The following is a 23,793-nucleotide window of genomic DNA, read 5'->3' on the forward strand; positions in this document are numbered from 1 at the left end:
GGAGTACTGGGGCAAGTACAAGTTCCAGAGCCCAGGCAGCGTCCCTGTGTGGCTGGGTGCAGTTTGGAACCTGCCCTTCAGGACAGGCCCTCGGACTGATGCCAGGGGACCTCCCGGTGGCCCTTCTGCTGTGCTGGGCATCTGCCATCTTCTGAGCTTGTAGACTCACTAGCAACGTACACCAAATGAAGAGCATCTTCAGGTGACCAGAGATTGATCTTGGGGTCGGTGATACCCCGTGAGAAAATGTGACAAATATTGCATTAGGTGTGAGAAAGGCTCCTAAATGTTGGATAGCTGCAATTTTGTCCTTGAAAGCTGTTCATTGCTTAAAATCTATCGCTGTTTCCTCCCTACTGTTTACAAGCTTCTGCTGCTTCTGGTGCTTCATCCTTCTAAATTTCAAAACCAGGAGGAGGAGCCAGAGGGCAACTTTCCAAGCAGGATAGTTAGTTAGATAGTTAGGCAATTAATCTCTGACTTTGGAGCTGGATCAGCTCGTGAGCAGAGGAACTAAGGATGAGGCTCCAGCCTTGAGTGGGACTGGACAGTGCAACACAAATGTGTTGTTGTGTGTATATTTTCTACCACTTCTGAATTTTTTCTTTATTTCATAGCTGTGTGCCTTTCTTGGTTACCTGTAGTGCCCCTATAGCCACACTACTTAACTTTCCAGCTTCCAGTCCTCCAAAGTACTGTATCTCAGCACAGGAATATTTACAAAGTAAATCCTTTTTTTAAAGGGGAAATAAATACCTTTGTATGTGGAGCTCGGTTCAAATGAAACTTCTGTCGGTACAACTACACTGTTGTCCTCACATCTTTAAACACAAATCTGTCTATATAGATTGTAACTAACTAAAGAAAGAATACTACAGATCTAGCTTAATTTCTGAGAACTTAATTTGAAATATAACTTTGTAATAATAGTGCTTACTAGCTGAATATAAACTTACCGATTCAGGCCATCATGAAAGCCAGTGTCAGTATTGATTAGGGAGCGCTATTCTGTCACGTCTGTAAGGAAATAAAGTTTGCTATTTGGGGCATTGCTGAGAATAACAAATCCACAGCGAGTGTTCTGGCTAGCTGCATTTCTTTATTTTGGCCTCGAGCTAATGAGCACATTCAGTGGGATTCAAGGGCATCCAGCATGGAAGAGACCTGACACACTCCCCTTCTGTGGTGACATCTGAAATTCTTTGTTTTCATGTTCCAGGTTTTGCCCTCTCCCTGTCCAGCCCACCAAACCCAGGCTGTCCGTGAGAGGTGAGGACGCACAAATGCTGTAGGACTGAGACAAAACTACTTTGTGCACGCATGGGAAGGTACGTGTCCCACAGCTATATTGCTATACTCCAAATGCAGATCCATTTCAGGGGCTTCCCCTTCTTTTCTTTACACAAATAAACCTCACTAGATGTTGAGTTAATTTCTTCTGCAGTAGTTATTGATTCATTTTTTTCAGTTCATATTTATTTTCAGCCTGATTTGATGTCGTTCAGCAGTAACAGGCTGTGGAAATCATGAGATAAGCACTTCCCTATCTACTTGGAAAGCAGAAGTCAACTCCCACTTTGTGTTTTCCCAGTCTCTCGTAAACAGAGGCTACATAATATTGCAACTGGAGGAAGGGAGTAGCTCCAGCTTTCTGGTTAACGGTGCAAGACTGGGCAGGCGAGTGTTGGGTATTTTTAGGGTGGCAGGATCAGATTGCCGTTGGGCTGGTAGCTCTCAGTTTCAGTTTGCTTTTCTGCATGCCAGTGTCTAGTGCTGCCCTGTTTTTATAAGCAGGAAACTGAGAAAAGAGAAACTTTACTGTAAGGGAACAACTGCCCTGAAGCATGGCAAAGAGAGGAGCTGAGATCTTACACAGCAACCCGAGTGTCCTGATGTGCAGCCCTGAATGCAGCATGTGTGGAAGATTGACAGAGCAGCCACTTGTGATTCTCATTCATTGGTTTGGCTGGGAACTGCTTTTGTACAGAGTTGTTCAAATGTATTCCAGGGCATGGTACTCAAGGAACTTGGCCCTCAGGGAATCTTAATGTACCCACAATGCGCAGCTTACAGTGAGCAGGTCACTTACATGTCTGGAGTTACTGCAGAGAGTGAAAAGTGAATGCGCAGTGTGTTTTGCACCACTGAGTCACCTATCTTCTGCATTCATGTGGTGAACAACAAGTGATAATTATTCGTTATTATTACTTAGTAGAAATGTGTACTCAGGAGTTGTTTCTTGGAGTTCTCTTAGTGATGTTTTAATATATTTCTCATTATATACTACTTTTATATACTCGTCGTTATTCTTCATTACTCTCCTACAGTGATTAAATATAAAAGAAAAATCCCCACCCACACTACAATATGCTTAATGTATGATTCCAAACAAAATCCACAGAGGGGAAAAAAGCCACGTCTTGACATATAATGCTTAATACATGGAAATGGAATAGGAATCATGCTAGTTCATACTGTAATTTCAGAGATCCAGGAAAGCTATCAATTCTAAGTGAACTTTTGGGATTTGTATTCTCTTAATTGAGTCCTGGAAACTGTGAAAGATACGGCAACTAAAAAACTTCTGATGTAAACTTAATGACTAAACTCAGAAATGCAGAGATCAAAGAGAAACTACTGGGAAGATGTGAGAGTTAAGGCAGTTACAGATATAAACAGAAGATTCTCACCAAAGAGTCTGTTGACAGTGCAAGAATGAAAGCTTCAATCAACCAAACAGAAAAATATAGGAGGGCCAACGAATATGCCAATAGATAGTAAAATGAAACAAATTAATTTCAGCTTTAAGTAAGGGATAGGTTTTAACAGAGATCAGTTCTTTCTTTTGGGGCTAAACTGAGTGCAGGTTAATAAGATAAGAATTATGAATTTTATCATCAGGAATTACTTAAATGATAAGATCAGGGGAGATCTTATTTCCAAGTCTTTTCTAGTTAGCACAGATATAGAAAATTCACACATGGGAGAGCTTATCTAACTGTTTCATACCAAAGTTAACATGTTCTCTGTGGGTTTATATACTAGGTGTTGCTTCAGAAGGCTTTTACAAGAGTTTATCTTGTTTTCAGGATGCTGCTTGGAATGTATGATTCTGCACACTATAATCTGAATTATCCATACTCCAGAAGTATTAATAATTTGATCAGTTGTTGCCATGACTGTGGTCAAAGTACTTTTACCATCTCCAAAGACGGTGGTGAGAAACATAGCAGGAGGCAAACGGTGACCAATCCTTATCCCACTTTTTGGAAAGAGAAATAAACCTGTATGTGGCATAACTAATGCCCTTTGGCATGGCTGATTAATTGGTGCTGATGCTAACATCTTTGCATTTAAAAGATGCGAGGCTTTGCCCCTAGAAAGCTCTATCTTTTCCTGCCTTATTACGTATGGTAGTACTGGGGCACCCGAGGCCACGCCACAATTTCACCTCTCTTTGAACCCAAACAGGTTAGTGAGGTAAAGTAAGATCAGCACAACTCTGTTCTACAGAGCTCTGGCAACACTCCTAAGTACAGATGTGCGTGCAAGAAATAATACTAAATTAAACGTAATTAAGCAAGAGATGTTGTGGTGTTGGCAATTTGGGAGTATGGAGGAGATGACTGATATAGTTTTAAATTGTTGAAATGTGACTGTCAGTTGCTGGATTATGAATTGGCAACTAGAATATGGTGACTGACTCACTACAACTGCCCTGCTGCCTTTAGACAGGCTGTCAGCTACTCACTAACCAGCCAAATGACAAAATCGAATTAAAAGCCGTACTTACAGCCACTACTGTACAAGCCCCTGGAGACCCTGAATGAGCAGATGGATCTTGTACTGAGTACCAGATGTGAATTGGCAGGGAAACCATTCCAGAGGCATCACTCCCCTTCACTGAAAATTCCTCGCGTGTAGGTGTTCAAATCTTGGGGCAAGTGAGAAGAACCAGAATGCCTCAAAATGAGTTGAGTAACAGGGAAAATTTCATTCATAAAAATTCAAGTTCACAGGCAATGTAGAGGAGAAAGTAAAGTTCTTGCCTTTTATTTTAAAACACTATACGTAAGAGTAAATTGTCAGATAATAGTTCTGTTAAGGCATTGAATGAAAACGTTTATGTCATTTTTTTTTTTTTACTAATAATAGCTGAAGAAGAGATAAATGAGTTAATTAAATTCTTGGGAGCATTCAGACCAAATGCTGCAGGGTAAGGCCAACAAGCTCCAATGCATTGAGAAAAACAAGCATTTGTCTATCAGAATGGAAAAAACAACAACTGGATAGGACAGGTACATGTCCCAGTATCAGTGGAGGTATGGAGCAGTCCAGCCGACTGATTGCATACTCTTAAATATAATTTTTTGGAGGCTCAGAGTGGAACCACAGTGGTGAAACCACTGTTTATGCAGATTGACTGCCGGTTTTGGCAGAGGCAAAACCAAACCATCATGTAAAGTGTTTTAATTACAAAACTAGGGAAGTTAATGTAGTCCAAAGTTTGGGTTAGTCTATTTTTGACAGTAAATTCCAAGCTCCTTTATTAACAGATGTGTTCATATATTTTTAAAGCAAAGCTCCACATGTTCAGTAAATGCTTTGAGGGCTTTGTTAAAAATGTGTCCCTAAGGATGAACCACTGAAGCCAGTGGAAGTTTCCCAAATATTTTCACGAGGTCAGAACACCACTCTCAATTGTTTAAAAGGCATCTTTATATAGTATAAGTTAACTGTAAAATACTGTACATCCAGTGGCATCTTATAAAAAGCTGTAATTTAGGCACTTAGGCAGCAAAATAGCAGAAATAAATAAGATATACCTAAATCAATTTATAATTTAAATATTTGCCTTATGCACATCGACCATCATGCATTTTAACAGAGACAAGACTTAAGGCAAAACCACTGTTATTACTCGAAATTCGCAACATATCCATTGCTTGCAGACTATGATCTATAAATATTAAGTGGCGGAAGCTTCCCAGAACTTCTCCTGCAAGGACCTGCTGGTGGAGTTTTTGTGAAGAGGCTTCAGAGAGGAGCAGTGGCAGCAGAGTGACCCCACAGGTGCCAGCTCAGCCGTTGTCCCTCCAGCCTTCTCAATAAGATTTGGTGAAACTCTCTGCATCGCAACGTCTTTATCGGTAATGGATCCCTCCCTTAATTTGCGCTGATGCATTTGGAATGTCAGCTTCCAAAACAAGGCACATGGGAGGCATTTAAAGTAGATTTTTTGAAAGGAAAATGAACAAAGAGCATGTCAGGTTCCATTTTGATTTGCATGACAAATCCAGCGTGCAGTGTTCTGGTGGGTCGGGCTGGGCTTGCCTGCCACTCATGGCATTTGTCACTTTGGTTTGAACACTTTTGACAGTCCGTTATGTTAATTGTACTAAGGATTGTTTTGCCGGGTGAAGAAAAGGAAAGGCATTTTTATTTTTGTACGCTTTCCATTTACAGGAGAGGAGGGATATCTGAGGGAACAGAAAATGTTTTCAATTGGTTTCTGATCTGCTTAGTTTGTAAATCATCCTGTGAGGTCATCAACAAGTTCAATATTTTAAATCTTATTGTTACTCACTCCGTGCCTGTGTTTTTGGGTGGGAAATACTGGGCCCTTAAACTAGAATCTCGGGGAGTCTATTGTTTTGACGCGCACCATTCTTTCTTTCTTTGAGCTGCACGGTGATGGGTCCTGCCGAGTGGTTTGTGCTGTGCCTGTATGCTTCTAGCGGGTGATATTGTGGTGCTTTGACAAGTGCTAACAAGGGGTTTAATGCCTGGAGAGGCGTTGTTGGACACACATTGTTCTGGGGCTGTGGAGAGTGTGTGAATAACTCTCACATGGCAAAGACCTGTTGTAGACATGTGCATATGGCTGAATTCTCCTGGAGGCACAATTCAAGGTGGAGGTTGCTGTTGCCCCTCAGGGTCCACACACTTCTCCATCGCTGACATTAAAATGAGTCATGAGTTGTTTGGTGGTGGGTTTTGAGTTTCCAAGGTCCGTACTGACTGCAGGTGCCAGCAGTAGGTTGATCAAACCCAGGATTTTCAGACTGATAGAATGATCAGCCATAAAGTTTCAGGAGAAGACTCTGTTGTTTATCGTTTCATCTCTACCGCTGTTTTTCAGCCAAAGGAGAGCTTAGTGTCTGAAGAATGAGGAGAGCAAGAAGACAAATACAGTTTCCCTGAGGTTTCCAGGTAATGACCGATATCTGCCTTTTAAACTTTGAACTCCTACGCTGCATGTGGTGTTCGCGTTTGCCTGTTGTGATCTAAGTGCACCCTGGCACATAAGTTCTACATACAGAATGTTTTCATAGTATAAAATCATGCGATCAGATGCAGAAATATCAAAATAAATGGAGTTAAACAATCAAGTGTAGTAATTCCAACCACATTCTTGCTTAGTGATTCAGTAAACTCATGCTGCTTTCCATCCCCAGTGTTGTCCTCCTTAAGCACCAATTTAGTGAATTTCGTGTGCTTACACAAGAATCAGTTTAAGCTGGTGCATCTGAAAAAAAAACAAGCCCAAGATAATTAATAAATGTTACTGGTGATGATGAATAATACTCTTATGCTCCACTTTGAGGAGAATTACCTGTCATGCTGCTTTACAAAGCTGAACTCAATGGGAGGTGAACTCTGAAATTTCCTGGTAGCTTTCTGGTTTGCTCACTTCTTGGAAAACAATGTCACTATTTCCTGTCAGAGTGAGAAGCTGCTAAACCTCTCCCACTAAGAATCAGGGTTGTTCTTTAATTGGCACCCAAGTTTGAGAAAAGCCACCATAAATCCAACTCATAGAGGGTAAAAAAAATTACAGCTCTTCTTGATAGTTCTTGCATTTTGCTGTATGTATGTTTTTAGCAGGAGTCAGGTTCTTGCTGCTCTTGCCCTCGCTCCGCTGCCTCTTCTCCAGTGACCCAGCTCCTGCAGGGGGCAGGGAGAGTCTGAAGGTGTTTGCAGATCAGTGATGGCAGCAACAACTCAAACCACAAGCACAAGACACCTCTGTGAATTATACGCATTTAAAGCAACTTTCTTAAATTATCCCAGGTTCCAGTATAAGTTGGGGAATGACCTATTTGAGAGCAGCGTAGGGGAAAGGGACCTGGGGGTCCTGGGGACAGCAGGGTGACCATGAGCCAGCACTAGGCCCTTGTGGCCAGGAAGCCAATGGTACCTGGGGTGGGTTAGAAGGGGGTGGTCAGTAGGTCAGAGAGGTTCTCCTGCCCCTCTGCTCTGCCCTGGGGAGACCACACCTGGAATATTGTGTCCAGTTGTGGCCCCTCAGTTCCAGCAGGACAGGGAACTGCTGGAGAGAGTCCAGCGCAGCCACCAAGATGCTGAAGGGAGTGGAGGAAAGGCTGAGGGAGCTGGGGCTCTTTAGCTTGGAGGACACTGAGGGGTGACTCATTCATGGTTATCAATATCTAAAGGGTGAGTGTCAGGAGGATGGAGCCAGGCTCTGCTCGGTGACAACCAGTGACAGGACAAGGGGCAATGGGTGCAAACTGGAACACAAGAGGTTCCATGTCAATTTGAGAAGAAACTTGTTGGGGGTGAGGGTGGCAGAGCCTGGCCCAGGCTGCCCAGGGGGGTTGTGGAGTCTCCTTCTCTGCAGACATTCCAACCCGCCTGGACACCTTCCTGTGTAACCTCATCTGGGTGTTCCTGCTCCATGGGGGGATTGCACTGGATGAGCTTTCCAGGGCCCTTCCAACCCCTGACATTCTGGGGTTCTGCGATCTCCCATGACCATTTTTTAGAAACTTCCTCGGCGGGCTTTCGCCGTTTCCCCGCCGGGCCGCCAGGGGGCGCCAGAGCGACGCGGCGCGGCCGGAAGCGGCGCGGGACCAAGCGGCCGCGTGTGGCGCCGGGGCCGTCGCAACCATGGCGGAGCGCACCGAGCAGCGCCTGGAGGACCGAGTCCCCGAGCTGGAGCAGCTGGAGCGGGTCGGGCTGTTCACGCGTAGGGAGGTCAGGTGAGCGGGGCGGGGGCCGCGCCGGCGGGACCGGGCGGCCGGCGAGGAGCAGCGATCCCCGCGGTGCTGACCCCCGCTCCCCGCAGGGCCGTCCTGAGGAAGGCCTCGGCGCTGGAGTACAAGATCCAGCGGAGAGCGCTGCGGAAGGAGGATTTCATTAATTATATCCAGGTGGGCTTGGCCGATTAGCAGAGGGTGCTGACTGCCGCTGTACGTCCAGCTCGGTTAGAAATTAAGTGATTCTGTAGTTACGTAGGAAACAAGTTGTTTCTTGAGGCCTCTCCTCTCTCCTGCGTGGTTTATCAAGACGCACCAGAGCACGAAGTGTACCCGGGAGTTGGTGTCTGAGTCTGGATGAAAATCCTCGTTGTGGTCTGTTCCTATAGTTTCTTCTCTCTCCAGGGATGCAGAGGCTCCAGTTCCCTGATGTGCTGTGCAAATTGTAGTTAAGCGCAGTTAATTTTTTGTGGTGTTAGAAGTTGGGCTTGTGTGTTACTGTTCTAAGAATACATAGGGTGCTAACAGTTCAAGTCTGAAATATCACTTGCAATACAATACTCAAGCTTAGCTTTCAGTCAGCCTTAAAAATGTGGTGATCTGAAAAGAGAAAATGTTTTCCTGCATGTAATTTTTATTGTCCATCTGATTAACTATCGAGAACTTGGATCTCTGTTTTTTTCCTTTATGTTTTGTGTCTTCTCATTTGCTTTTAAATGTTTTTTTTCTTCTCATTCCAGTATGAAATTAATCTGCTGGAACTGATCAAGAAAAGAAGAGCAGTAAGTTTGTAAATTAGAGTGCAAAATACTTTATGCCAAATTCTGTATTGCAATAAAATTAATACTTTTTTTTTTTCCTCCTAGCGCATTGGATATTCATTTAAGAAGGATGAAATTGAGAACTCTATTCTGCATAGAGTCCATTGCCTCTTCAACCGTGCTATAGGAAAATGGAAAGTAAGTATGTTTATTTGTACTAATAGGTTGAAAAATGCCCTTTGATTTTTGCGCTCGCCTATTGTAAGTTTGATTCTTTCCCCTTGCATTTCCAACAGGACGATATCCAGCTTTGGCTTTCACATGTTGCATTTTGCAAGCAGTGGGTGAGTTTTCAAAATTATAATCTTATTTGAGGTACTGGATTGGTGTTTAATCAGGCATCTGGAACTTGACTTACAAGATGGGTACAAACTTTATTGCCACGTGCTGTATTACTGAAACAACTTTGATAGTATTATTAGAGCTGCCTGGGATTGTCACTGATGTATTTAAGTGTAGAATTTGACTCTGAGTGAATTGGTATGAAATGTTATGTTGGCAATTCTGTACTCTGTAAGCTTACTTGTGCAAGTTTTCACATTATTATTAGCATTCAGTCATTGTCCTTCCTGCATTGAAGAAGGTGACCGTGACATAATAATGCACGTGGCCAAGGAAAATGCAGTCTGTACCTCCAAAGTGGTCACTTGTGTTAGTTGTGTAGTTCAGAAGGTTTGAGTTAACTATTTAATCTAGTCTGGTGACATTTGAAAGCTGGTCAGTATTGAACAAATATGAGAAACTTTCATCTGAAGATAAAGTAGCAGAGAAATGTTTTTTCTGGTGCAATTACATTACAACTTGTAACCTTTCATAATGAAAATTTGGTGCTGGTGGTTCAGTTTGATACTAGAGTGGGTAAAACACAGCTTCTTCCTTTACAGAATGCAAAACATCAGCTTAGCAAGGTGTTTTCTTCCATGTTGGCCATTCATCCCAATAAACCAGGTAAATAAAACAATGGCGAGTGCTGCGTAAATGACTGAGTATAGATTGTTTAGTGTTGGTTTAAGTTCTTGTAGATCTCGGTTCAAACTATTGGGCTGAAAGTTTCTACTCTCCTTTCTTTGCCTTGCTGCTGAGAAGGGCTCTGGCTGGGTTGTGCTGACCGATCAAAGGGTGGGAAGCAGGAGTCCCCGCGCTCTGAAGGACCATTTCCCAGGCAGACTGGGAACCAGGTGAACGTTTCAGAGGCAGGAGATGTTGAATACTCAAGGCTGCTTTTTGGCTTTTGAAGACATCATTATACATCATTGGATCTGTAGTTATACCAGATTAAACTTCCTGGATCTGCTTTGCCTTTAGTCCTTTAACTTGGTTTTACATGGGAGATAATTAGTCTTATTCTGTTCTGAGCTCTTAAGTTGTGTTGGGGTGGGTACATTGAACAAAACCAAGCCGTGCAACTTCAGAATGGGTTCTTATAACCAGCCGCTTGCTTTGCCTTAAAAAGAATTTTATTTGTATTGTCTGTTGCAGCACTGTGGATTATGGCAGCAAAATGGGAAATGGAGACACAACTCTCGTCAGAAAGCGCCAGGCACTTGTTCCTTCGTGCTTTGCGCTTCCACCCAGAGTGTCCAAAACTTTATCAAGAAGTGAGTTCCTGGTTTTCTTCTATGACCAGTTATTTGATCAATCAGAGCAAATCACTGCAGCATATTTCTCAGACCAGTCTGAGAAAACTGGAAAAAACTTTTTTCCTCATCAGTGGGGAAATGTCAAAAGTATTTTAATTTAAAAAAAAAGTAGTTTGTACTCGTAGCATTTTTCAGTTGTTTAGGAAATCTTGTATTTGTGTATGCAAAGTGAGGTTTTTATACTGTTTATAGATAAATGTGTCCAGATTCTTTTCTGAAGTACTGTGAGCTCTGCTAGGACTTGGCCCTCTGGATTAGCCCCAGCCCTTCTTTGGGGGCAAGTTCAGGTATAAAGAATGACTGGAAAGTGGTAATTTCTACACGTGGGAAATTTCAGAGTAAATATGTAGGCTGTATGCACAAACCTTTAAAAACCAAGGCTCCGGACTTAGATGTTTTATGATTTATCCCCACTCTGCAATGATTTTCTTCTCTCTCTCTTACAGTATTTCAGAATGGAGCTGATGAATGCTGAAAAACAGAGGAAGGAAAAGAAGGCATTTGAACAAGCAAAGATGGATTTGGTAGGTCAGCTAAACTTAGTTAAGATCACACATCTGTGGATCACACATTTGAATGCAGAGTTTCAAGGGATCTGTCTTAATGGTTTGTTTGAGAACAGCTTAGTGAAAGGTTTTGTTCATGTCCTGTGCCCCTGTTAAGCTTTTCAAGTGTTGGCTGTTGCTCAGCTTAAATACTTCACATATGGATTTTTATTTACATTTGTAAAGTTAGATCCCCCAGTTTGAAAATCAATGGTAATTTCTGGAAAGGAATAGTTAAATTTACTATCTAGTTGACTTGTGCAAATTGGTTAAAGATCGATTTAGAGAAGAAAAGTGTTAATATCTTTATCTTATGTTCTTTCCTCGTTTGCAAAAATGATAGCTGAGAAAGGAAACTATATTTTCAATTACTTCATGCTTGCTATTGCAGGGGGAATTCAATTATTCTGAAGAGATTCTCAATGGGGAGATGGCTCGTATAATCTACAGGGAGGCTGCTCAGAAAATTAAAGGTGATTTAGCACGTCTTGTATTTATTCAATAGGAAAAATGTGAACTTTAACTCAGCCGTCCAGTAGGTAACACAGACTTAGCTCTAGCGCACACACTAAGATATTTTCAACTATACCATTTCTTCAGTAGAACCTACATAATACTAAGGTAAGAATTATAGTGCTGGTAATTCTGATTTCATAGCTGTTCTGCAGGCTGACACCTCCACCAGTACAGTAGCTTTTGGGCTGAAGCGGCATAGGTGCTGGGCTTACCGTCTCAAAACTTGTTTGTTTGCCTAAAAAAACCAAAGGGAGGACAGTTCAGAATGACACATCTTTTTGCTTTATTGTTTACTGAACATCAGATCACAACTAACCAACTAGAAACAAAGGAGGAGTAGAGGAGGTGCTGTGGTGCAAGTGGAACCAAGCTGGAAGGAGCTGTAAGCATGGCAGGACTAGTTTATCACTTGGGAGTCTGGAATGTCCTGCCTCTCACAGCTTTTTTTTGTAACTGGGCAACATGTGGTGGTGAAGAATATAGTCAGGCAATTAACATCTGAACATATGGCTTATCATATGGGTGGAACACTGAGATTAATAGATAAAGGTGTCTATCTAGGCACTTAAATGTTCTCTGTGCCTTGACAAAAGCTTGCAAAGACCCAGAAATGCAAAGTGCAATGGATCCAATATTCCACTTGATAGCCTTTCTTTTTTTCTCTTGAAATGTAGGTGTTGAGTTCCATCTGGCTGTGCTTTCTATTGCAAAGCTCTTTGATTTCACCCAAGATTTGCAAAAAGAAATTCTTGAAAGGTGAGGTGTGGTTTTGGGTTGTATGGATGGGGGGGGTGGTTTTTTTTTTTTTTAATAACTTCTCTATAGTGAGTTGACTGGTTAACAGCTAAAAGCTTTTTCTCTAGGGAAATAGAATGTTAAGACCTATGGGAAATCCATTAAGAAAGACAAAACAAGAGGCAAGCTTGCTCTTTAGAAAAGGATACTTGGATCTAACTTCAGAAAAGGCTTTGAGAAGCTGCTAAGAGATCTCTCTGCTCGAAAGATCTCTCTCAAGAGCTGCCTGTCTACTTCATGATCTTAATGGAGAATATCCATACTGAAAACCAAAAACCAAACCACCAAAATAGACTAATAATTTTTCTCTATTGTGGAACAGTAAAATGTTTCTTCTCTGGCATTTGACTACTTAGAAATTCAGTACATTTATATACCAATATAAGAACCCTTCTAAACATACTTGTGAAAGCAGAATGGTGGTTCAGGGCTGTTACAGACATGGTGTGTTTAGTTTGCAGAGCAAGTACGCTGACGATCCTCTCACATGGGACTACATGGCCCGCCGTGAGCTGGAGCTGGGCTCCCTGCCGGCCGCACAGCGTGCCACAAAACAGATGAAAGTATCTGAAATGGCCCAGAGAGAGGAGCGATGCTGTGCCGTTTTTGAAGAGGCTGTGAGAGCAGTCCCAACAGGTGAAAAGTTCTGCCTCCATTTAAACATTATATTTTCCTGGTACTTTAGCGTACTGTGAAAGTCTTGAAGGAAGTGTTGGCAGGTTCCACCACACCAAAGAGAAGGCAAACAATTTTTAGATGGTACCTCTTTTTGGGATTTATTTTATGGGTTATTTGGGTTATTTTCCAATGCATTTATGCTCTTGAAGGAGCTGCATAACTGAAAGTGCTTTTTGTTGTGTTTTTTTGCTTTTATTAATGTGATGTAACCAATGAGGAGAATAGAAGCCCACAGATGAATAGAGGTTTGGGAGTTATAACTAGAGAATAAATAATGGCAACCTGTAGAACTCAAGTATATTGGTGGTTAGCTGTGAGTAAGCAGTGTTTTTGAGTTGCCAGTGGAGTGGGTATCCAACTTCAACATCCGGCATTGTCCTTGCTCACAAAGGAGACTCTCAAGGGACTGTCTGTGGAGGGGACTCAAACTTGCTGCTTATGTGGCCTTTGAAGACAGGGATTTTCTCGACTGCCTGCGAATGTCCTCACTCTTGCAGGCCCATTGAAAACAACAGGCAAAGGGTGCACGGACCATTGGTTGTGACTGTGCTGAAGCCTGAACTGAACCAGGAGTTTGGTGTTCTTCAGAAAGCGTTACTGGCTGCAGCTTATGCTGGGAAACTGGCTTTAGATGTTAATGTTATAAATGTAGAGTCTCTTTTATAATACATTTTAAAACAAAGTTGGCATGAACACTTAGTGGTTGGATTCTCTATATTCCTTAAATGCAAATATTTGTGCTTACTCTCTTGATTCTATGAAGTGTGATATCATGCCTTTGTTTCAACAGAGGACATGTGGAAATGCTTCATCACTTTTTGCTTAGAGAGATATAACAGGAAAACAAACAGTGAAGAATTAAAGCAAAAGGTAAAAGTTTATTAGGAAATCATAGTAAGAAATCATCCCTATTTTACTGACTTTTGTAACCTACCAGGCAAGGAGCAGATATATTTTGACATTTTACCAGAAATACTTACCTGCAGCCATCATTAAAAATCATTTAGTCTCTGAGGGGATCACTTTTACCATCAGGCTCACAAGTGGCCTGAACACGAATAACCTGGGCATAAACCTGCCTTGTTAGTAACGGGCAGTGACCTCTTGGGGTGGAAGTTAAGAGTGCAAACTTCTTAATGTTTGCTGACCGTCCTGCAAACCTGTGCTTGTTTAAAGAAAAGCATGAATTAAAATGACTCCTGCAAATAAGTCTAAGTTTGGTGCTGGCACGTAGGTGCCTTAATTATGTACCCGTGCTTGAGTGTGACTCAATGAATTAACTAATCATTCTGTGCAGTTTGGTTGACTTTTAATACTGTAAAAAAACACTGGTATATCGTTCATTTATTCCTTAAGGAGGGAATGTAATTCAAATGCTTGAATTTGCCGTTTATCTTGGAATTTATGTAGTTACCTAAAGCATTAGATATGTAACTCATATTCAGTGACATGTGGGTACACTAATCCACTTGGCTTCTTGTGTTGCTGGAGTCTAGTATATGCAGGAATAATCCTTATTTTCTTTACTTTTTTTCTCTGTTGGTTCTAGAGGCTGGAGAGGACACTGAGTGTATTCAGCAAAGCACATGAGTCCCGTTTGCTGCCAGAAGCTCTCTATAAGCAGTGGGTAAGAGCTGACACAAAAATAGATTGTGATACTGTCCTGCGTTGCTTGTGTGCCTGTCTGTACCACTTTGAGTAGATAGAAAGGTGGGCAATATTTTGATCAAGGCCTTGCTTTTAAGAAGGTATTACAAATGTCTCGTGCTGATGAGCTGTGTCTGCTGGGTTCTAGCTTCAGCTGTTACTGGAGTCCAAGCTCTTTGAGACGGCTACAGAGGCAGCAGCTGCTGCAACTGAGCGCTTCAGCCAGTCCGTGGAAATGTGGCACGTGAGGCTGCAGGTGCTGATCCAACTGAAGAGTGACTGTGTGACCCAGTGTTTTGAGGAAGCCATTAAGCACGTGAAATCTAAGGTCTGTACTGGTTTTATAGACTTACGATGCATTCAGAGTTCCTAACAATTTTACCATTTTTTAGGTCAAAAATAAGAACTTGACATTTCACATGGGCAACATATTCAGGAGAATTAGCGAATTGCAAATTTGCTTCATATTCACAGTTTTAAAGTCTGAATGCTCACAAGTGACGTTTTGCATAATCTTCTAGCAGTCAGCTGGTATTCTTTGTGTCTTGAAAAATGTCTGTCCTTTTCTTTGCTGTCCTGGTACAGTGTTTGTATGAGTGGTACTTCAAGCTTTGAATCAGCTTCGTGCTCTCTTACAGTTCCATTTCAAACCCTGGACACAAGGAGTGAGGAGAGGAAATAAGGAGGTGATGGTTTCTTTTCCCCTTGTTCTTAGAAGTTACCTTTGTACTGCAGGGTTTGGTGATGGAGAAGAACTTGTCTCTCATCCCTGGCAACATCTTGCAGCTCTCCAGCTAAGCACCATTTGTCCTGGAAGTGAGGAAGGAAATGAGAAGTGATTTTAGTGCGCAGTCCAAAGTTGTCCTTTAGACATGGCTCTTAGACGTTTTTTACGGCAGCTGTGATACAGAACCTGGTGAATGTGTTGCTGTCTGTAAATCAGACTCACTGTATTTCGATAATTTGACTTATCTACTTCCCTTGTAGGGCTCTTTGCCATTATGGACCCTCTGGGTGGAATGGAGTGAAGGCACCAACAGCAAGGAAGACACAGAAACTCTCTACCAGGTACTTAGCTAATCGAAATCTGCTTTTTATGACACTATGTAAATAAATGGGAACAGTGTGTGTGGATGGACATGTAACAAATGTTTTTCAGACATCATTTGGGATGCTTTTGTTCAGTATTTTGTCTCGCTTATGAGATCTGCTTTACGTCAGATGCCTGATGGTGCTGTTTCGTAGAATAGTTTGGATTGGGAGGGACTTTTAAAGGTCATCTAGTCCAACCCTCCTGCAATGAGCAGGGACATCCTCAGCTAGATCAGGTTGGTTTCTTCTCCCTTGTTGCCTTTTGATTGTAGCTTATGTGATTGGTTTGTTTTTCTTTCCTTTTTTTCCTGTTAAACTTGCAGAGATCCTTACATGCCACAACTCCTGGTGAATCTGTGACTATGAAAGAAAAGTATCTTGACTGGACTTACAGAAATCGTGGTTATAAGAAAGTTAAAAAAGTCTTTACCAGGTGACAAACCTCAAACCTCATTGTTCTGGAGTATATGTTAAAAGGCTTGAAGTCTAAAGTTACTTATGTTTTTACTTCAGCATGTGCGAAAACCGTCCATTTTCACTTGGCTTCTTCAGGAAGATGATCCAGATAGAAAAGGAGCAAGTAAGTTGATGAATATCCAATTAATGCCTTGTATTTGTAAAAGACACTTCTAACTTTGGGTTTAAATAGGAAACAGAGGGCTTGTGAGTAGTGTCACTAGCTTGTGATCAGTTCATATTTGTCTTCTAAAGCTGATTCATAGCATGCAATACAAAACCAAGTTCCATGGCGACTAATCTTTGGCAGTGTGCGCGTGTAATTACCGTGACTCTCCTTCTTTGTAAGAATCTAATCAAGCTGCAGATTCACTTCTGTACAAAATAAATGGCCTTTTAATACCTTCTTTTGTTAGGAATCCTGCAAAATGATTCATCTGAGAGAATACTATGAACGTGCCTTGAGAGAGTTTGGTTCAACAGATTCTGGTAAGGAGATTTTATTTATTTATTTGTTCCTTCAGCGCGGCTTCCTTTGTTTCCATCCTTTTCAAAAGGCAGCTGTTTGTTCTGCCCTTGTTGCTGTTGTGCAGCATGGAGCGAGCTTCTTCTGTGCCATTAAGTGCATGACGCTGCAGTGACCCTTCGCTTTCAGTCCAGGGTTGTCGTTACAGTGGGATGGCTCCAGCAGAACTACAGCAAATAAGGTTTTGACAGTGGCTGATATAAGGGATTTGCATCACCTTTGATTTGATTTTGCAAACAGTATGGAGCTATGTTTTTATAATCAAGATTTCTGCACTATTCTTTTTAAGAAAGCAAACAGCTCGATTACTGCTGCATTTTTCTTAGGACCTCCCTGTTCCAGCTAAGAATAGACACCAGGCTTTTGGCCCTCAAGGGGCTGGGGGTTTTAGTCTCACAAAGTAAACCTCACTGCTTTAACATCAAGGACACTTGAAAAAAGAGCGTTTCTAGGTTAGGGTTGGTATGTTTGTTAAATAATATCTTGTCAAAATCTAACCAGAACTTCTGTTTTTCTTTGAAAGATCTCTGGCTGGATTATATCAAAGAGGAGCTAAGTCATCCCCAAGGCAAACCAGAGAACTGTGGGAGCATTCACTGGCGAGCTATGAAGATGTTGCAGGGAGACCTGGTGGAAGACTTTGTTTCTAAATACACTTTATTGCAAACTGGACATTTATGAAAAACTATAAATAGTAATAACATGACAATGTGGATTTTTTTTTAAACTTGTTTGTACAAAGATAAATATGTGCCTGGATCATATTAAAGTGTACCTTCTTTATATTGCATATGTGGATTAAAAAAAAAATCATCTGCCCCATTGGAGTTGTTTCTTAGTGTTGATCCTGCCAGGGGCAAGTTCAAGTGCACAGTTTGATGAGAAAGCAAAGGCATTTCTGAGGGTCTTTTTCATTGAAAATTCTCAGGGCAAACTCTTCCTGCTGCCTAAACGTTCAGATGGAACAGACATAAGGCATCAGCTTTTATACTCTGGAAAGCTAATGTTACAGCACATAAATGCCAAAAAAATACTCCAAACATGGAAACTGCAGCTGTAGGTGATCTCTGTATCTCACTGGGTTGAATAATGAATAGTGAAACACTTCTGTAAAACGATGGTATTTGTTTCCTAACCTGGAAGCCATCTGTAAGAACTCTTTTGTGTTTTGAAGGCCAGCAAAGCTGCTGACCCCTCCTTTTCTGCAAATTGGCCATTTGCTTCACCTGTTGTGGCTCAGTACAGGTGTGAATGAGTTTGCGGTTGCTTCAGGACCTGCAGCACCTGTCAGTGACAGACATCACCTAATAGAACATTGAGCTACACCTGTGCATGAAGCACCGCACCGCTGCTCCCGGGCAGCATGCTGCTGGCACAAGCCCTGCAGCATCTTGTTACCTTTGGCAAGATCAAGGAGCCACAGAACCTGGAGGGCTCTTTCTATTGTTCTTAGAATGTTTGCTGAAGGAAATTTCAAATGTTCCTGATAGTGAATCTGAAGAAAGAGAATTCTCTGATGTCTCTCGCAATGAATCTGATGGCAGTGACCCTCCTGCTGCCTGTGCTCATGTACAGCCTGACCTAGAAGACCTGGATGGTGAAGTCTCCAGTACGCCTGAGGCTGTAACTGTTGCAGAGCTGCAAACTGCTTCTGTCTGCGAGGTGGAGGACTGGGATAAAGAATTGGAGGACACCTTTTGTTTGTTTGTAAATTAGACCTGTGGTTTTTCAACATACCTATTTGTTTTAAATGCCAACAGGTGAATGTGGTGAAACATGATTGCTGGGTCATATGCCCTAGTTTAAAGAGTTCTTTTCTAACAAGATTCTGTTATTATTATTGTCCTATTTGACCTTGCAGCCTTACCCAGACACTCAGGCCTTGGTTTAGCTGCCACTACAAAGTCCTACAAAACATAATCAAACTTGCACAAGCGCAGTTACTGCTTACAACAATATGCATAATAGAATTGAGTTCTACTCGATTTGTTCAACAATAACAATTTTGACCATTACTTATTACATTTTATTTACAACTTCATGAGTGTAAAGATGTCTTTTTACAGCTCTTATGTATTACCGCACCGTTTTTCCCCCGGTTAATCGCTTTTTGTCCCCTCCATCAGGCCGCTGTCCTCTCTCTGCACAGTGTCCCATAGGGCGGGAAGCTGAGCGCGGGCTGTGAACACGTGTGAGGAGCGGCCCCTGTAGCGCGCGCGCCTGAGGCGGGAGGAGCTGCCGCGCGCCCGGCGCCTCGTGCCGCTCCCGCCTTTCGGGCCGGGGTCGCTCCGGGTAGCGCGGGCCGAGCCGCGGCCGTTACAGTCACCGGCTTCAGCCGCAGCCGCCCCGCCGCGGGGACCAAGCGCCCGACGCTGCCCGAGGCCGCGGGCTGCCCGGGGCGCAGGCGCTGCTGCCGGCGCTGAGGGAACGAGCGGCCCCGGCAGGGCGGGAATCGAAGGCCCGACGTCTCACGGCAGCGCCACCTCATGGCAGCGCCTCCTCGGCAGGTGCGGGGGGTCCGGCGGGGCGGGCAGCGCCGGGGCCCGCCGCTGTGCGGTTGCTCGAAGGATGCGGCACTTCGCCCTTTTTCGTCGGCCGCGACCCGTGTGAGCAGCAGACGCGGCCTCCGGCGAGCCCGGCTCGGCCCGGGGAGCACCCGGCAGCCCGGCTGTCTGCGGGGGGAGCGTTCTTCACTGGCTTCATCTTGGCTGCAGTGGCAGTGACCCACCCTTCCCTTCCTCCCCTGGGGACCGTGAAACCCCTTTGCGGTGTTCCCTTCCCTTCTCCAGCTGTGCATCCACCGTCTTCCTCCAGCGCCCCGGGGCTGTGGGAGGCTCTGGCCCCCTCCTGTCCCCTTGGCCTGTGGGCTCCCAGCATGGGGCTGGGTCACAGTCCTTAGTGTTTGCACTTGTCCCACTCCTTGTGTCTCTGCAGTGTTCACAGTCCGATGCAGTTCCTACAGAGGCACATTTTGGGTTAACTTTGAGACCTGTTCCCAAAACTCAGGGTGGCAGCAGGACTGTGGGGAGGCTGGCGGGTCTGTGTTGGCTGCTGCCTGGGGTGACTGATGAGCCATCCCCAAACAGATTTGCTTTCTGAAGTGGAAGCCTCTGCTTTAAAACCTCTGATTCATCAAGGGAACAAACACATGGGTCATGCTCAAGGGCTCAGAAGCACCCAAATGTGGTGGAAGTTGCATGAGCTTCATTGGAGGGATCAATTAAAGGTGCTACTGGATTATTTAAAACTGTCTTGTAGGTGATGGCTGCTGCTGAGTCTGCAAGCTTTGAGGAGGAACATCTTCCTCCTAAGAGAGAAACTAGGATCTGGAAGCCCAGAAAAGGTAAGCCTAAAATATTAGGGCAAAACAAAGCAGATGGTGAGTAATGAAACTTATGCTTTGCTTGAGGAAACACACTTAAAATTCTTTGGTGATGCATGGGAAGTGCCTCTTCAGTTACTGCGCTGAATTATTTCTATGTAGATATTTGTGTATGTTTAGGTGCAAGAGTAATTAATTAATATTACCAAAAAAAAACCACCCACCTTTTTTTTTGTTGTTGTTTGTAAATTAGACCTGTGGTTTTTCAACATACCTATTTTTTTTAAATGCCAACAGGTGAATGTGGTGAAACATGATTGCTGGGTCATATGCCCTAGTTTAAAGAGTTCTTTTCTAACAAGATTCTGTGGAAAATCCACAATACAATTGAATTCTGCTCAATTTGCTCAAAAATAATTTTGACCATTAATTATTACAATATGTGGAAAATCCTGGCTTGGGCTAATGTTGTGATGCAAGCGTCTGTCTGATGTTCCCAAGCATCTGAAGCAGCATTGTAGTGATATTACATACATAGGGAATGTCATATAATTAGATTAATGATCACCAAGTGCATTCATATACCTGGCTGAATTATTGTATCCTAAGCATTTAATTGTTCCTGTTTAATTCCAAAGTATCTATGTTGGCTCTTTCTATTGTTCTTAGAATGTTTGCTGAAGGAAATTTCAAATGTTCCTGATAGTGAATCTGAAGAAAGAGAATTCTCTGATGTCTCTCGCAATGAATCTGATGGCAGTGACCCTCCTGCTGCCTGTGCTCATGTACAGCCTGACCTAGAAGACCTGGATGGTGAAGTCTCCAGTACGCCTGAGGCTGTAACTGTTGCAGAGCTGCAAACTGATTCTGTCTGCGAGGTGGAGGACTGGGATAAGGAATTGGAGGACGCTGAGCGTAGTCCTTATGGCGAGTACAAATTTACTTGTGCTTTGAGTTTTGGTTAGTATGCGATTGGAGGTAGGTGCTTTGCAGGAGAATATGTTTAAATAACTACATGTTCAATTTTGGGAAGCATTTTTTTGTTGTTGTTGACCTTGTGGATTTGTAATGCATAATTTTGTTGTCAAATACAGAATTTAAAGGCAGTGTTGTAAGTCCATATGAAACTCTTGCTTGAGCAATTGAATGCTTAGGGAGTGGAACGGTAAGAAGAATTGTATGTGTGTATCAGGTTTCTCTGGAGAAGCAAGGTCTCAGTAGTATATCTTTGTTGTTCTGAAGAAGAAGAGAAAGGTGGTACATGGAGTGCGGGAATGTAGCTTTTTTATGTAAACTCTTTTATTTTTCCAGGAAAACTCATCCAGACTGTACACTGTATAATGGAGCTCTGGAGAGGAGCAGTACAAGCATTCAGTCTCTGAGAATGATTGTTGTTGCTTTTGCTGTGGGTTGGTTGATACGTGGTTTGTTTTTGGGGGTTCTTTTGGTAGGTTTTTTTCAGTGTTTGTTTTTTGTTTGATTGATTTTTTTTTTTTTTTTTTTTTTTTGAAGCTTTATCCTCCTAAGTGGTTGTGCATGTGATCAGTCCCATGGACAAAGGTAGCAAGGGATAGATCCAGTTTCATTCACATCATTCGAGTCATATTAATCCTCCGGTTTGTAAACTGTTTTACCATTGAGTCGTGTAGATCTGAGTGTCTCAGGCTTCCATTTGCCAGGTTGTGTGTGAGGATGGAACAGGTGGATGGAGTTTAGCTAGCAGCAGTGACCTGCTGTGTCTTTGCTGATGCAGAATAGTACCGTTTCCATTTTCTTCTCATTAATGTTGTATTCAAATTCCATTGTTTGATAACAGAAGAAAGTGGGAAAGTTTTGGCAGCCTTCCTATAAAATAATGCTGATTTTTAAACGGAAATACAGTATTGGTTTTTCATACTGGGTAATCTGAGAAAAAGACTGTTTCCTTTTCAGATGTTTCCCTCCCTTTCATTCTGGGCTTTCCTGTTAATCTCTCATCTGCTCAGATTTATGGAATGTTTTGATCTGTTTAACTAACTCATCCCTACCTGCAGCTTATGCTCCTTAAATCTTCACAAACTTAGCTGAAGGAAGTTGTGACTGTGGGATTCAGGTACTTGTGAAGGATACTGAATAAAGTGTGTGTGAGTTTTTAGTTGCTTCAAGTAAGAACCCTGCTTGGTCAGTCATTTTATGGCTTTTCAGAAATTTGTTTAGAATACTGGCTTTGATGGCTCGTTGGGCAGTGTGACTGGAAAGCTGACAGGTACTGTGCTGGGTGCTCTGCTGCCCCACGCTCTGGGCTTTTTGTTTGCTTAGTCCTTTCAGCATCTACTGGCAAGAAATCTTTTGCTTCTGTAAAAGTACTTTGTGCTATTTCTGTGCTATGTCGGTTAAATGACAGGCTTACTAGGCTTAATTCTAGCCTAGTGGAAATGTTGTTCAGAGCTCACTTTTACAGGACCCCACCCTCCCATCCAGTGACCCTGTTCTTAATGGGTTTGGAGGGCTCCTAATTGGGATGTGGTTATGGAGACAGCAGGAGGGGGAGGGGAAGCAAAAGTAATGATTTTATGAGCCTTTAATGCCTGGAGAAAACAGAACTGTTATAAGAGCTGTGTCTGATGTTCTGAATCCAGGTGTATCACCGAGCTTTTTGGAAAACTGTTTTATCTTTGTGGCAAGAATCCTCATTAAAATGAAGGCGTCGACAAATTCAGCTTTCTCTTTGCTGTGTTTGTAGGTCTAACTCATGAGTTAGCACATCAAATTGACATGTTTAACTGGAAGATGCTGTAAATCTGCAAAATAATCTGCTGTTATATACTACCGGTTTTCCAAGTATCTTCCATGGTTTAAATACTTTCTTTGATCTTCTTTAGATGCTGACGATCTCTACTGTGGAAGCTTTCAGGAAAATAATCTTTTGGTCTCATACTCCTGGCAAGAGGATTGGTATTACAACCCAAGCTGTCACCATGCACCTCCCCTTACTTTTATACCACCAGTTAGAGTGACTGAGATTGGCCAGTTTGATGCTGATGAATGAGGTTGACCCTGGTTTGGCTTCTGAGTTGGATGATGTTCTTCACCGGTTGAATCATGTCAAGTCCTTTGGTTTGCTTGCAGAGTTCTGCATAAGGCCAGAAATGCCTCACTGTCACCTAAGTTTGGCTGAGACTGTTTTGAGCTGTTTATAAATTGACTACGTTTGACCTCTGGAAATGAGAGCACAGGTTCTAGCTGTAAGGAGTCAATGCATTTCTTGACTTTTTGTTTGTATTATATAGATCTGTGTTGTTGCTGATGAATAGCTTGAGAGGAAGTATGTAATTTGTAAACTTCAACTTGTTTGCCAAACTTTGCAAGTTTTGACATGCTGATCCCTGCGTGTCTGTGTAACTTGTAGTTTTCTTTCTTTTTCATTTGATGCTGCCAAATTGCTTCGGATAGCTTTAAAAACTCTTACTCCTTCCAGCTTCTCTGTTGTATTACCATGTTGCAGTTTGTGATTCCATGTCTAATACTGGTGTTTAATAAAGTTAGCCATGACGAATACAGAATGAGATGGTTTGTTTTTATTTTTTTGTGTTTTTCAGTATAAAGGAATTACAAATATGTGAAACACATTTTGCAAATACACATGTGGCCGTACAGCAGGGTTGCTGCATCCAATAGGAATGCTGGGTGCTGAAGACTGCCTCCCAAAGATTTCTCCACAGCAGACCTTCTTGTATGTGGCTGTATTATCCTCCAGTCTCACATTTGTCCGTATA

General features: G+C 42.6%; 1 protein-coding gene across 1 annotated transcript; it reads left to right on the forward strand.

Annotated features, from left to right (window-relative positions):
* Nucleotides 1–7,866: 7,866 nt before the first annotated feature.
* Nucleotides 7,867–17,532, forward strand: UTP6 (UTP6 small subunit processome component). The gene is made up of 19 exons (XM_080356597.1): nucleotides 7,867–8,003; nucleotides 8,090–8,174; nucleotides 8,741–8,782; nucleotides 8,867–8,959; nucleotides 9,058–9,105; nucleotides 9,706–9,769; nucleotides 10,301–10,419; nucleotides 10,908–10,985; nucleotides 11,398–11,479; nucleotides 12,197–12,278; nucleotides 12,772–12,953; nucleotides 13,786–13,865; nucleotides 14,545–14,622; nucleotides 14,791–14,970; nucleotides 15,630–15,710; nucleotides 16,058–16,167; nucleotides 16,248–16,314; nucleotides 16,607–16,679; nucleotides 17,240–17,532. The coding sequence occupies exons 1-19, from the start codon at nucleotides 7,912–7,914 to the stop codon at nucleotides 17,395–17,397; spliced, it is 1,794 nt and encodes a 597-aa protein (XP_080212723.1). The 5' UTR covers nucleotides 7,867–7,911; the 3' UTR covers nucleotides 17,398–17,532.
* Nucleotides 17,533–23,793: the final 6,261 nt, after the last annotated feature.

This window comes from Nesoenas mayeri (genome assembly GCF_963082525.1).
Source record: "Nesoenas mayeri genome assembly, chromosome: 19".
NCBI classification, from domain to species: Eukaryota; Metazoa; Chordata; class Aves; order Columbiformes; family Columbidae; genus Nesoenas; species Nesoenas mayeri.

Excerpts from the sequence above, each read along its gene's own strand:
- UTP6 (XM_080356597.1), top strand. The coding sequence starts at position 7,912 with ATGGCGGAGCGCACCGAGCAGCGCCTGGAGGACCGAGTCCCCGAGCTG. Across the intron at positions 11,480-12,196 it reads GGCTGCTCAGAAAATTAAAG|GTGTTGAGTTCCATCTGGCT; the intron begins GTGATTTAGCAC and ends CTTGAAATGTAG. Across the intron at positions 12,954-13,785 it reads TGTGAGAGCAGTCCCAACAG|AGGACATGTGGAAATGCTTC; the intron begins GTGAAAAGTTCT and ends TTGTTTCAACAG.